Source organism: Alosa pseudoharengus, unplaced genomic scaffold, assembly GCF_046254945.1.
Source record: "Alosa pseudoharengus isolate Yale_2024_CS ecotype anadromous, Long Island Sound unplaced genomic scaffold, YU_APseudo_1.1 YU_APseudo_1.1_scf_4, whole genome shotgun sequence".
Classification (NCBI taxonomy): domain Eukaryota; kingdom Metazoa; phylum Chordata; class Actinopteri; order Clupeiformes; family Clupeidae; genus Alosa; species Alosa pseudoharengus.
Window position 1 is genome coordinate 10,835,154 of NW_027468774.1, and position 14,093 is coordinate 10,849,246.

The 14,093-nt window shown below is 43.0% G+C and overlaps 1 protein-coding gene across 1 annotated transcript; it reads right to left on the bottom strand.

Annotated features, from left to right (window-relative positions):
• Positions 1 to 266: 266 nt before the first annotated feature.
• On the bottom strand, positions 267 to 2,674 carry nat9 (N-acetyltransferase 9). Its single transcript, XM_076266755.1, has 6 exons — positions 2,415 to 2,674; positions 2,212 to 2,321; positions 1,551 to 1,691; positions 1,394 to 1,453; positions 1,214 to 1,308; positions 267 to 944 (listed from the first exon to the last, which is right to left on the bottom strand). The coding sequence occupies exons 1-6, from the start codon at positions 2,489 to 2,491 to the stop codon at positions 810 to 812; spliced, it is 618 nt and encodes a 205-aa protein (XP_076122870.1). The 5' UTR covers positions 2,492 to 2,674; the 3' UTR covers positions 267 to 809.
• Between the last annotated feature and the right edge of the window lie 11,419 nt (positions 2,675 to 14,093).

Here is a 14,093-nt window from a genome sequence, read left to right on the forward strand (position 1 = left end):
CATCACTGTTTGTCAGCACAACTGAGAAGTGTCATACACTCAAGTACCTCTTTATTTGTAATCAGAGCCTCTGTCTTTATTTGTAGTCATAGCATTTGTCTCTATTAGTCAGAGCTTCTGTCTGTATTTGTAGTCAGGGCTTCTGTAAATCTTGAAAGTTCTCAAATACATTTTCAGTGTTGTAACAGCAATTAACCATTATCTCAAACACTATTGTATATCCTTGAATTGAAGGGTATTGGGCCTGGAGAGTGCATGTACAAGACTTTGAATGTTTAAAGGTGTGGGAACCCTTTTTATTGAAGGTGCCATAAAAGTACATTTTAAATGTAATATTTGTTACATTTGTATTCCAAATGGATTCTGTGGCTTACAGAACAGGTACGAACATCACTGACCCCAGAACACACAGCAACAGTTTATGAAATGCCACAGAGACATAATTTTATAGGGGATCCATATAGCAATCTCAGCCATTGGGTGCGTTCGTCTTAATATATTGTATGAAGTCCAGCATGCATTGCTTTAAGCCAGAGCTGTAAGCGGTTACCTTAAGACAAACGCACCCTTTGCTTCAGTTCCAGTCAAATTCCTTCCTGGTCAGAAAAGGACACAGATCCTGTCCACCAATCTGATAGCCTGCAGTGTGCCATGTGTGGGCACCAGATGGCTTTGCACAGGATGCTCCAAATCAAGGATAATTGAACAAGCCCCCTGGAGAGATGATTGGTCACACCAGATCATGTGACCTCTATGAAGATGATGATTGGTCAATCCCTGAACATGTGAGTCCTGGCTAGGGGCGTGGCTCAGTGCCGGCTCTCCCGAGCCTTCCTGTAGTCATGCTCCTGCATGAAGTCCGAGTTGCATAGCAACAGTGAGTGTGGCGCTTCATCAACATTCATGCCCAGGGTCATCTCACCGAACACTTCACTGACCGAGAGCTGGGACAAACACACACACCAGAACACCAAACACTTGAGAGATCTGGGACAAACACACACACTTAAACACAACCTTCACAACATGAGTATCATCAATGATGATATACTGTATATATCCAGTACAACCAGTCCTTCACTTAGTCCTCGCGGTTGGACCAATGATCTGTGGTTGCTTGGGTTTTACTCTACCGCTTCAACAATGTAATAAATGACGATAAGTGTCATTCAAACTAACCAGAAAACCTAAGGCAGGACTGTGTGTGGCTTACCTCTCCAAAGCCCAGCTTTTTGAACAAGGCGATGCTCACTGTGTTATTCAAGGCAATTTTGGCCTCAAACTTCCTGACGCCCAGTCTGTTGACAGCTGCAGAGAGCAAGAGATTCCAGTGAAGGGCCCACACAGGTAGCTCATACATGAAGTAGCTAATGCATGCGAGTTCAGTTATTACCGTAGCACAACATCATCTGCGTCACTTCCTTCCCAAGTCCTCTTCCTCTGTAGCCGGGCTCTAGGCAGAGAAACAGGGAGGTGGTGAAAGAGGAGTTGCGACATGAGAAAAAAGCACAGTTGGTGATTGTGTGTGTGTGTGTGTGTTGGTTAATCACCCGCAATCATGACCTCCACCTCTGCCAGTGAGTGGTCATCAGGGTCCGTCAGGAAAATGTTGACGTCTCCCACCATGCACTGCTCCTCTGGGACGGAGGGCTCTGCCCACTTCTGCTTATCCAGTATGATGAAGGTGCATTCTGGGAACCAGGGAAAGGAGAGTATGACCAATCAGAGAGAAAATCAGGACATTGATTCTAAGGTAAGATGGTCTATGGTAAGATTAAGATAATATGTGTGACTTCAACCCAAACCCTTAATCATTCCTGATACCATAAATGGAATCTTGTATAGTTTTATGCCAGTGTCGGGAGCAATTTAATGGTTGGTTACCACATAATCAAATTAAAGTAAAATGGTAAAAATAAGGTTGAAGTAAAGGTGTTTAAAATTAAGGTAAAAATATCAACAGCACCTCATTCACACTATGCGGTGATTGGTATGAGACATGCGGGATGTTACGATGGATTTTCAAAATGTTTCCTGATATGTACACAGATTACACATTAGCCTGGCCTAATCATTAGGAAGCCAGCATATTCAGTTGCTTGAAACTGCAATTAGGCTATTCAGGGAACAGACGACATGCATAGTGTCATAAAATATCCATTATCAGAAGATGCGAAATGAGGACGGGGAAGGAGGAAGACGGCGGCTTACTGTCATCGTCCTCTCTCCAGCTGCACTGCATCTCAAACTCCTGTTCCAGCGACAGCGGCTCCGACGCGGTCAACTTCTGCAGCTCCTCCGAGCTCATCCATTCGTGGTACCTGACCGGACACACACAAATACACACATAGCTACTCAAAACACACAAGCGAACGGTCTGGAATATCCGGAACAGCCTACTAATGTTAACTTACCTAGGTACGTGGTCTGAGTTGTAAGGTACCAGAACAATGTTCTTTCCCTCCAGCAAAGTGTTTTCATTTATCCTCATAGCTATAAAGCGTGTCAACCAGCTAGTGCTGGTTTAAAAGGAGCCCGTGATTTACCGTAAACAAATACAAAAATGTCGATGAGGTATAGTCCTAATAGACTAGATAAGATAACGGAAATGTGATTTCTCTGTGTGCAATGTATTGTGATTCATTCCGGTTTCATTCCTGGCAAGTCAGGAAACACCAGGGAAACACAGGAAATGTTACGTTAGTCTTCCGTGTTACAATATTTCAAAATAAAAGTCTCAATGACATTTGTCATAATTTCAAAACAAAGGCATAGGTCAGACCAGAGCCATTCTACCGCTCTGGGTCAGACTAGGCATAGGTCAGATATAGGCTAAACAAATGCTGTTTAAGACTAGGCCTACACACATGTGACAGTGAAAGGAAATGGATGGTGTGCTTTTATCTAAACAAATGCTGTTTAATAGGCCTGCCCTACACACATGTGACAGTGAAAGGGAATGGATGGTGTGCTTTTTTTATTTAGGTCAGACATAGGCTAAACAAATGCTGTTTGTGACAGTGAAAGGAATGGATAGTGTGTTTTTTATTTTTCAAATTAATCTCTCAAACTAGGGTTTGTGTGAAATGCAGATTGACTTGTCAGTAACACCTCTTACCACCTTTTACTTTTTGTCCATTTTTTCTTTTTCATTTTGAAAGAACAACCATAGATAATGGAATGGATAGTCGTTGAGTGACTGGTTGATATGTGGATAGGGTTGCCACCCGTGTCTGACAAAAATCCTGGACATTTTGACCATCCAATCGACCTTTTTGTTTGTAAGCAACGGCGCCTTTCGCACATCTAACCCAAGATAAAAACCGTCATTCTAAGCGACAATTGTATAGCTAAAATTAGTAAGAATGAAAATTTCTAGTTATTTGTTTAGTTAATTGCTTTATTTAATAGCAGCTCAGGTAGAGGTGCGCACATCCAAAACGCAGGTGTGTAGCTCGAAAACGTTCACTTGGTGAAATAAAAAATAAAAGATAAAGCAAAACGGGAGCAAGTGTGCGGACATTCAACTTTATTTAATAGCAGACCTTTATTATTTTGTTATATTTTCAACAGTTTTTAGTTGTGGACACCTGGGGACAGTATTGAGAAAAAAGGGGGAATACATAATTAGGTTCTGCTTTTTTGCTTATGTGGAATAAAAACAAATAATGTCATTCAGTGTCCAGGATTTTTATTTTTATTTTCCTGGACAGACCATGAAAATCCTGGACAATCAGGAAAATCCTGGACAGGTGGCAACCCTATATGTGGACAATACAGTTTTTAGCAGTCAATGTTTTGGACTTGATATAAATGTCAGCCAAGAGTGGAGTTATAGGCTACACAGTAACCAAAACTGAACATGTGAGTGATATATTCAATCTCTGTTGCACTTGATTTACATACATTCTAAAGGATTCTAAAGAATAGTACAGTAATGTCCAGTTTAACAGTTCAATTGATTCCCTCAGTAGTCAGAACATAATTATAATTCAGCCTAGAGCATTCTGGATTAACCTTTTTGCACCAGCAGGTGGCAGTCACAACCCATTATTCATCAGCCTCAGCATCAATGTTTGATTAAGAACAACACCAATCAGAACATTTGGCACGGATCTAAAAGTATAAATATAGTTTAGATATTAGTAGACACACACCAGTACTGTCCATTGGTTTTCAAATAATAACATGCCAGAGCTTGATGTGGTAATAGTGGCCAGATTTAGCCTATACAGCCGAACAGGTTGATCAAATTGTAGCTTATGTTTTTTGTGTCAGTGGTTCTTTGAGACAGCTCCGATGCGGAAAGTGTTCTTTGGAATTGGATTTTTTTTGTGTGTGTTAACAGTTGTTGCAGATGCGATTTAGATATACTGTCATTGTTTGCTTTGAAAGTACTGCATGTTATTTGTTCCTCTTTGTGTTTATTTGCAGTGTACATATGACCCCACCGGTGCATGGATGATAACATGTGATTGAAGAGGTGTCAGGGGAATTAGTCTGTACCGGTAGTTCTACTGCTCTGCAAGGCATGCCACGAATTAGATCTACTGAGGTATGCTTTTATCGGGGTCAGCCCTATGTTCCCACAGCCCAATGGTCCCACAGCCCTATGTTCCCATATTTATAAGATTTTTCTCAAAATTCTCTATGTTTCTCTATGTTCCTACAGTTCCCATATTTCTAAGATTTTTCTCAAAATAAAACCCTATGTTTCTAGCCTGACGAGCCAGACCCACATCAAGATGTAGGATCTAGGAACTTACCATTGGCACTGGCACTGCTAAATCCGAGGGGCAGGATAAATAGTTGTCTTTCAAATTTCCTCTGCACACAATAGGATAGCGCCACAACTCATGAGTCCCATGCATTTTCCCACCAGCGGAGCTAGTTGGCTAGTTAATCAAACTTTTGCCATTTTAAAAAGAAACTTAAAGGAAAATTCCGGTTTTTATCACTTTAAAGCCCTTTTCTGGTTTGTTTTGGATGAACTAGAGCAGGGGTGGGCAACTAATTTCCCCAAGGGGCCACATGACAAACTGGGACTGTTGAGGAGGGCCGGACTCAAAATACCGAACTCAAGTCTGAACTCAATTCTGTTCAATTCTATTCTGTTCTTGTATAACATTAAGTAAATCATATGGTTTTGTTTACTAGTCGTAAGAACAGATGAAAATGTGAGGGAGACAAAGGAAAAACAGCAATATTTAATCTATGTCCAGTATTTAATCCTCATTCCTCAAAATGATTTTTTGACATTGACATTTTTTTCAGTTTTCAAACACTGATATAAAAAAGTACTACAATATCTATATAATTAGGCTAGGTCATGAAAATGTGAAGGAGTCAGTAGCCTACAACCGATAGGCCGTGCCACCATTTCATCAACACTCAGCAATATTTCATCATTAAATCATTACATTAAATTAACTCTATGCAGAATTAGACTACGAAAATGTGGAGCAGACAAGAGTAGGCTGTCATTAGTTAATCAACATGCACAAAGAAAACTATTTAAAAAATGTAGGCTATGTTTTTGCTTTAACTTTATGCACATAACTGTGATTGGTGAACTCGCTCTGTGTGTTGAGCCGGCTGCTTCAAGCAACCTGTGGGTAGTAGCATCATACTAGTTCGCTAACATAAGCTTTGCAAATAAACTCAGACATATTTTGGTTACAATTACGGGGTTATCCGATTGTAAACTGTCTATCTGCCAGTAACGTTTTGAAATGAACACTTCGTATCGCCAACGAGCAGCAGTAGGAGTTCGTTCTAACAACCTTTGCGGTGGTGAGCGACGCAGACATAAGAGACACAAAACTTTGAAAGGTTTACGCCGACGTAAAGGCAACTGCATTGTGTCGACGCAGAAGCATTTTTCTATTCACCAGCACATCAGTGAGGGTGTTTACGTCGCCGCATCCACGCACAAATGTATGGGCGTACAAATAGCAGTCGCTTTCAAAATAAAAACAACGATATTGATTTGCATGCATTATCTCTATGCTAGGCTCTTGACTATTGTTATTTCACGGACCTTACGCGGGCAGGTCAGGGAAAGCCCACGGGCCGGATGTGGCCCGCGGGCCGTATGTTGCCCATGTATGAACTAGAGTGTTAATAATCAACGAACACCACTAACCACTCGGTGAGTTGCACAGTTTTGAAAACGAATGTTAAGGGTTGTTTTAGGACATGTTTGAGTAGCCTACTACAGTATGCCCATTGCCAGCCACCCTGAGAAGTCAAAGGCGATTCAAAACGAGTCAGAAAAGTCGAGACAGGACCAATCGTCAAAATTTCGGTGTCCACCACTTCATCCAAAACAAACCAGAAAAGGGCCTTAAAGTGCTAAAAAACGGAATTTTCCTTTAACTTGAATCGCGATTCAATAAAAGCTGTTCGCCAGCAGCAGCATCCATCTTCATTGTTTTCAAGTAGCAGGAAATTCATGCTGAACCGTCGCCGACTCTATACGTAATGTGATTGGCCTGATTGAAGTTTAATTTTTCCAGCTCGCAAGCCAACGGGGAGTTGCTAGACTACCCTGGCTGCAAATTACATTTGCTGCCGCTAGGGTGCGTTTAGATTTCTAGGCTACTATGTTCCCACATTTCTAGGACATTTTCTAAATTAGGGTTAGGGTTAGAAATGGTTAGGGTTAGGGTGGAAACATAGGCCTGTGGGAGCATAGGCCTGTGGCAACATAGGCACGCTCCCCTTTTATCAGGTCAGAACCATCAACTTTACTAGGAAGTGATTCATCACCTCGACCCCCAGTACAAGAGCAGCGACTGATCTGCAGGTGAGAAGATGGGGCAGAGGATGTGATTTGTGTTTACTGTTTGTGCACAAAATAGAAGGTAGGCTGCTTGTTTTTTCAAAAGCTTATAAATGTGTAGAGTGGCGATGTCAACAGGATTCACTGACCTGGTCTTTGTGTGTGTGTGTGTGTGTGTGTGTGTGAATGAATGGAATCGTTTTCAAACTTAAACATAAAGGAGGGTTTGAATACTTTAGCGTTGTTGACTCGTCAACATCCCGCTAGCAAGTTTAAGCGGTGGTGAGTAGCCTAGGCTATTCATCGACTGGTCTGCCTTGTGTCAGTGTTCATCAACTTGGCTATGGCCGAGAAGCGATCAATCCACCTGCTGGTCAAAACTACTCACATCCTCCTTTATGTTTAAGTTTGAAAACGACTCCATTCATTCACACACATACACACACGCCCATCACACACCCTGTGCTGAGGGATAGAGTGACAGGGCTCCGTGCTGCGAGTATGGTGGTGCCTGCAACACACACACATACACACACGCTCATGTGACACCACATCTCATTCTGAAACATGGAGTCTCACATGCGACTGGCGCTCACACACACGCCCACCGGAGCCAGGAGAGCGAGGAATGAGACAAGAGGAGGGAAGGGGAGGGGAAGAAAAGATGAATTCTTTAAGCACAGGGGAATTCTTTCACAGAGTGATTACTTTTTTAATTAGTGTGATTAATATTCCAGAGTAGAATGGCTGGCTCTGGGTGTCCATGCCGTGGGACAAGGTGACAGGATCAGGAGAGAGGTAAACGGGGGAGATTAAGAGGGTTGACCTCCTCGCTGACCAAGCCACCGGCAGGTATTCCCTAGCTGCTGCACTTGCAACGTGGAGAACATTTCCTGTGGATCTCTAACGTTATTCAGTAGTCCTCTCCCCGTAGCTACAGCCAGGAGGTCAGGAGAGCAGAGCTGCCTCAGCAGGATCCTCTACTGGTGTGCAGGTGTTTCATCAAGCTATGTTTCTAGAGGCATCCACAGTTGTTACACTGGACTCTTCTACCTCAGCCATGGGTCGTGGAAAATGTGTGACTGATCAAGGTCAAGGGTCAAGGGAATTGTGTGCCAAAGAGAAACCCGGAAAGATTTCATCAGTCTCCCAAAAGAATTTACAAATTTAATATCCAGACAGTGTTTGCTTTCCGATAGGCCCCTTTGGATAACCACAGACACTCTACTAGTGTACACATAGATTTAATATCCAGACAGTGGTCCCTCTCCCAAAGGCCCCTTTAGATGACCACAGACACAAGGGTACACATAGATTTAATATTCAGTGTTCCCTCTCCTATAGGCCCCTTTGGAAAACCACAGACAATCTACAACTGTGTACACATAGATTTAATATCCAGACAGTGTTCCCTCTCCCATAGGCCCCTTTGGAAAACAACAGACACTCTACTAGTGTACACGTAGATTTAATTTCCCGACAGTGGTCCCTCTCCTAGAATGCTCTCAGCTAGGCGAGGCTTTTCCCCTCCTATTAGACTTTTTTTAAAGAGAATCCTCTTTTACACACATGCGCGAGATGAGATTTGGTTCTTAACTCCAAAGGAGTGCGGTGCAGTCCCATTCAGAGCGCGATGTGAGCGATTACGATTCATCGTTACCTCCTGAGATGGGCCAGATTACTATTCATCTTTAGCCCCAGAGCCACTCAGCTGAATCACAGGCTTCAAATTGAGGCAAAGTAGCGCGTGTCTCCATCCGCCTCTGTTTGCAAATCAAATGAAATGAAAGGAGAGCAAAGGCAGAACAATGGCATTATTATTCTCTCTTCCTGTTCCTAAAACTCTTTTCATCTCGTTCTGAACCGCTTCTCCCCACTCCCTATCCTCCTCCTCCTCCTCCTCCCTAGCGAGGCACTCGCTTGTGGAGACCCATTCAGGTTATAATGGAAGCTCTTTATTCCTGGATAATATTCAGTCTCTTTTCACACTGTTTTATGTCAAACAGTAATCCTCTGCTCTTTGCCCCTCACTGCGAGTCTGCGACTCTCATGTCGAACCCCTGATGTAATTAAGAAGGGAGAGTTTGGTGAGTGTGGAGTTTAGTGTTTAGTGTTAGTTAAGTAATTATGGGAGTTAGCGAGCATGTCGCATCCACAGGCAGATCCGATCATCTCAGTATAAACACAGAGAGAAAAGTTTCTTTATTTGGTCAAAGATGTTTTTGAAGAGTATAATTGTATCTTACTTTAACAAATATAAGTTTCATTAAACCGCTTTCAGTGAGCATAGCCTGGTGAACTATTTTCCAGTTAATGCATGTCAGAGCACTAGATATGAGGATTATTTCCTCGGTTCGCTATCTCACCATCAGTTGTTATTGCATTTTTATCATAAGAATACAATCTGGCTCATGAATTTTTTACAATGCTATTACCTTGTGATTGGCAAGCGGAGGATGAAAAAAGTGGAAGTCCTCTCCAACGACTCCATTGTAAGATTCTTCCTCAGACACATTATAGTGGGGAGAAAGCTAGTGCGCCAATAATGCAGATGATGAGGGCTATCCTCCAGCTGTGCTGCAGTTTGCTCTGATTTTAATAAGGGAGGTCTAATAAGTGAATTCTACCAAGCCACAATATTGAACCACAGACCGAAACATTCATTAAAGAAACCCAAACAACGCCCTCAGAATATATTTAATTATTTAGTCCTAATTTGCAAAGATTTAAATGAAGTCATTAAATTTTAAGAGGATTATTACTTTTGTATTTGCTGTTGCCGTTCCAGTGCCTGTTTCAATATTGTTCTACAACCCCCACAATGCACCCCTGTGATGCAATTTTAAGATAAATTATCCTTCAGATATTCCATAAAAAATCTCTTGTAGGTTCTATGGAGTTCTTGAAACTCTTGTACCATCCAAATTGCTGTAGTTGTCAAACTGTGAAAGACCTTTTAGACTTGAATGACAATTTTGCAGGTGCAAGGGTTTTTTATAAACAATGACATCAGATTTACAACAGTGGCAATCTATAACAGTGGCAGTTAACGCTGCTGTGTGTGTGATTCTTGTCTAGAATACCAAATCCTTGTGGCTATCACAGACACACATCTGCTGAGAAGACAGAATACTCTTCTCCAGGAGGGAACCAGCCAGTGAACCAACCACAGAGATTGGTATGAGACCGGCACTTTGTTTAACCCTTAAAGGTGTACCGTTACACCGGTGTGGCGGGAATGTTGGGAAATGAACGTTCTAAAGAATATCTGGGTTCATTGAATTCAACATAGAATTTTAGAACCTTCAATTGTTGAGGAACAGAATCTTATGTTAGAATGTTCAAAAACCTATACCTTTAAGGGAGTGTGTATGGACGAATGCGTGTAAGTGTGTGTGGTGTGCAGGAGTGTGCCACTGCGAGGAGTGTGTGCTGTGTGGATTGGAAGTGTGTGTTTTAGTGGCTGATGGTGTGTGTGAGCGCTGAGTGTGACTATTTGGGCAGGTGTGTGTTTGGGGTTGGGGTTAGACTGGTGTGTACTGCTGCCAGTAGTTTTTGGCAGTAGAATACAGAGTTCATCCACTGTTGAACTGAATGAAACGGTGCTTATCACTCTGTGTTTGTGTGTGTATGTAAGCATGAGCATTTGTGTGTGTTCTGCATATCACTACAAATGCTGTGAGGGTGTGAATATGACAGCTGTCATTGACTGTCTATGTGTCTGTGTGTATGTGCGTGTGTGTGAGAGCTTAAGTAGACTGCCAGCATGCTGACGTACATCCATGTGTGTGTGTGTGTGTGTGTGTATGTGCCAGCTGTGGGGCTGGTGTGTGGGCCCTGTAGAAAGAACAAGTGAGGTTGGCATGGATGTCTGGCACAGGGAAGCTTGGCACAAACACTTTGGATGAAATCAGATGGACCTAATATCAGCAGTGAGAGTGTGTGTGAGTTCACATGTATTTGTGTGTGTGTGTGTGTGAGGTGTGAGAGTGAGAGAAAGTGCATATGAGAGTGTGTGTGAATGTGTGTGTGTAAGTAAGCATATCCATATGAGTATGTGAGTGTGTGTGTGAGAGTACTTCTGTAAGTGAGTGTGTTTTGTGACAGTGGGTGCCGTATAACCTGGCATGTGTGTGTTTGAATCTGATCTGATGGACCTGGTGTCATCATTTCCCTGCATTATCTCACTATGCGCGCACACACACACACACACACACACATCGGATGTTAGATGTAGGTAACATATGACACTCTGTGTTAATGGGCCTGCCATCTGTCTCTGGTTGAGCTATCAGGGAGGGGACGTGGCGATGTCAACTTTATCATTAAACAGCCAGGAAACATGAAAGGCTCTTTCATGTTCTACGTGCGTGTGTGCGTGTGTGTGGGTGTGTGCGTGTGTGTGGGTGTGTGTGTGTGTGTGTGTGTGTGTGTTGCATGTGGAATAGGGTGACAAATTAAAAGGAGACACATCTATTGTCATCTGACAGAATCATTGATCAAAAAAACTTACAGCATCTTCCAAAAACTTACTGTCTTCTTAAAATGTGACTTATTTGGGCTACAGCTCATTTGAAAAACAAATCCCAGTGTAAAAAATACTTTGTAGGCTACCAGTCCCTTGGGAATGGTGAGATATAGGCTATGTTCTCTCCTAAAAGAAGAGAGGGCCAAGAGACCCCCCATCCAAATTCATTTAGCATACAATAAATGATAAGGTCAGTGTTGGGGTGTGTGTGCGTGTGTGTGTGTGTGTGTGTGTGTGTGCCAGAGAGAGGCAGAAAAAACGAAGGGGTTTCTTGCAGCATATATGACGTCTAAGCACACATTTCTTAGTGTGCTGTGTGTGTGTGTGGGTGAGAGAGGGGGGTGACCCCCTTCTCACTTTAGTCCACCCTCTGTTCTCAATGGATGAAGATAATTATTCTGAGTCCCTCAGTGTGCATGTTGATGCTGGTGTCTCATGTGTTTTATGCATGTGGATTATAAAATGTATAAAATGGAGATGAGCTCGGGTCCAGACTCACTGTGTGTGTGTTTGTGTGTGTGTGTGTGTGTGTGTTTGTGTGTGTGTGTGTGTGTGTGTGTGTGTGTGTGTGTGTGTGTGTGTGCGTACAGTAGGTGTGTGAAAGCACATGGGGAATGACGCCTGCATGTTTGAGATAAATTAGCCCATGTGAAGGCGTAATGACAAGAAGAGGATTCAGGATCCAGCAGCAAAGCATCCCATGGAGGACAGGCTGTGGTCAGGGGACCTGCTGACCGCTGAAGCTCCATCAGAGCAGTTCACTGCTAAAGGCAGAGGAGGTTTTGAAGCTGGTCTCAGAAGAAAGGACAAACATTAAAGACCACAATGCCCACAACAGTTGCCATTTTATATGTAACATCTGAAGAGTTGGTATTTTATATGTAACATCTGAAGGGGCCATAGGCAGGCCAATCTGAGCGAGAGAGCAAGAGAGACCTCTGTGTTATCAAGGACAGAGGACAATTTGTTTCTGTGCATGCTTGAGTATGAATTTAGATGTGTGTGTGTGTGTGTGTGTGTGTGCACATGCGTGTTCATGTATGAGAGCACCTGTCCTGATGTCCACGTCTCCGTCTGGTTAGTTTGAGTCTTTTTATGCTCATGATGACATGGCACCTGCTCCTGTTTGGCCAAAATGACAGTCTGCTCATGAAATGTGCTGTGTGTGTGTGTATGTGTGTGTGTGTGTGCGCACGTGTGTGTGTGTTGGGACTGCAGGAGGATGAGGAGGCAGATGGTTGATAAGGTCCAAGCTCAGCCGGGGGTGGTGAATTAGAAAGAGGACCATGACAACCTCACAGCCAGACACAGGACCACACACACACAAACACATACACGCACACATACACACACACAGGGCAGTGTGCCGACCATTCACCACCCCATATGGAAGTCTGTCAGACGCTGGGCTGAAGAGGCTGATCAGAGACAGGTGGAGATAGATGTGAGCTCTGAGCGTGCTCAGAGAGTATAGTGTGCAGTGCAGCTGCATGTTTTTGCCACCAGGGAGCGCGGTGGAGGTCAGAGAAGTAATACCCCCTTTTGATAGACTGTAATAAGGTCAGCTGACCTGCATGAATGTGTATGTGTACAAATGTCTGTCTGTGTGCGTGGGTCTGAAGTCCAAAGGTCACAAAGACAGGCTTAGTGTGATGTTGTGTATGATTAGAAACCCACAGAAAATGTCCGTCTCCTGCCGAGGCCGTGTTGTTTAGAGCAGAACAGCGCTGTCTCTGACAGGGAGCAGGTGTGAATAACATAATCCCCCATTACCTCCTGGACCACTGTAATCTCTACTAATGGCCTTGTGTCAATGGCATCATTCGCACTTCTCCTTAATGCGAATATTTCAATGCTATTACTATTCATGACGTTTGTGGTCACAAGAATAAGTTACTTTGCCTATTTTATAATGTGTCTATTTTAAATATTTTTTTCCAGATATACACAGTAGAGGTGTTAAATTCCTAGTGCTATACTATAGAGTGGGTATTTTCCACAGTGGCCAATCATCAACCAAGCCTTTTCAACAGCAAAAACAAAATCACCAACAAAACAAACTTTGTGGGCATAAAACATCACCAACAGAACATCCTCCGAGGGCATTTCAATGGGGTTATCAAGCAGGCCCCTTCCTTCATCTGTGTTTAATCCAATTAGGCCAGAATCATTAGAATCATTTAGGCTGGATTCAGTGAAAGTCACATCCTGTCACTCTCATTAGTTAGGCCATTGATTGGCGGCTGAGTCACACCCAACACTCTGCACTTCAACACCACATCACCGCAATATGGAATACAGACTGCGTGCTTGGCAGGTGCATGTCTTTCTGTGGTGAGGTTACCAGTGTGAATGAATGTTCATACTGTAGTCTGTCTGTGTAATATCATGGACAGGTTGTGTTCATGTTAGAATTACAGTATGGGGATAAATCAACTGATATTGTCACACCTGAGAGTGTTTTGAGCCGATCAAATGAATGCAACTACAGACTGAAATGGGTTCTCCAAACGCTTCAATATTTCTGATAAAATACCCTCTTCATCTATGCATGCAAGGTGACCCTGAGGCTGAATATGTTTCTGTGAAATGGCATATTTCTTTATTTACCAGATCCAATGTGCTATAAATCCAATGCCCAACATATTGTGAATCCTCGTGTCAAGCGAGGGGCGAGGAGTGCACACCCTCTCTGCAAGAGTGATCACTGAGGCCACTGTCCCCCATCACAGAGCCAGTCTATGGAAATCTGCAGCCTTTAATGAGATATGTTAATGATAA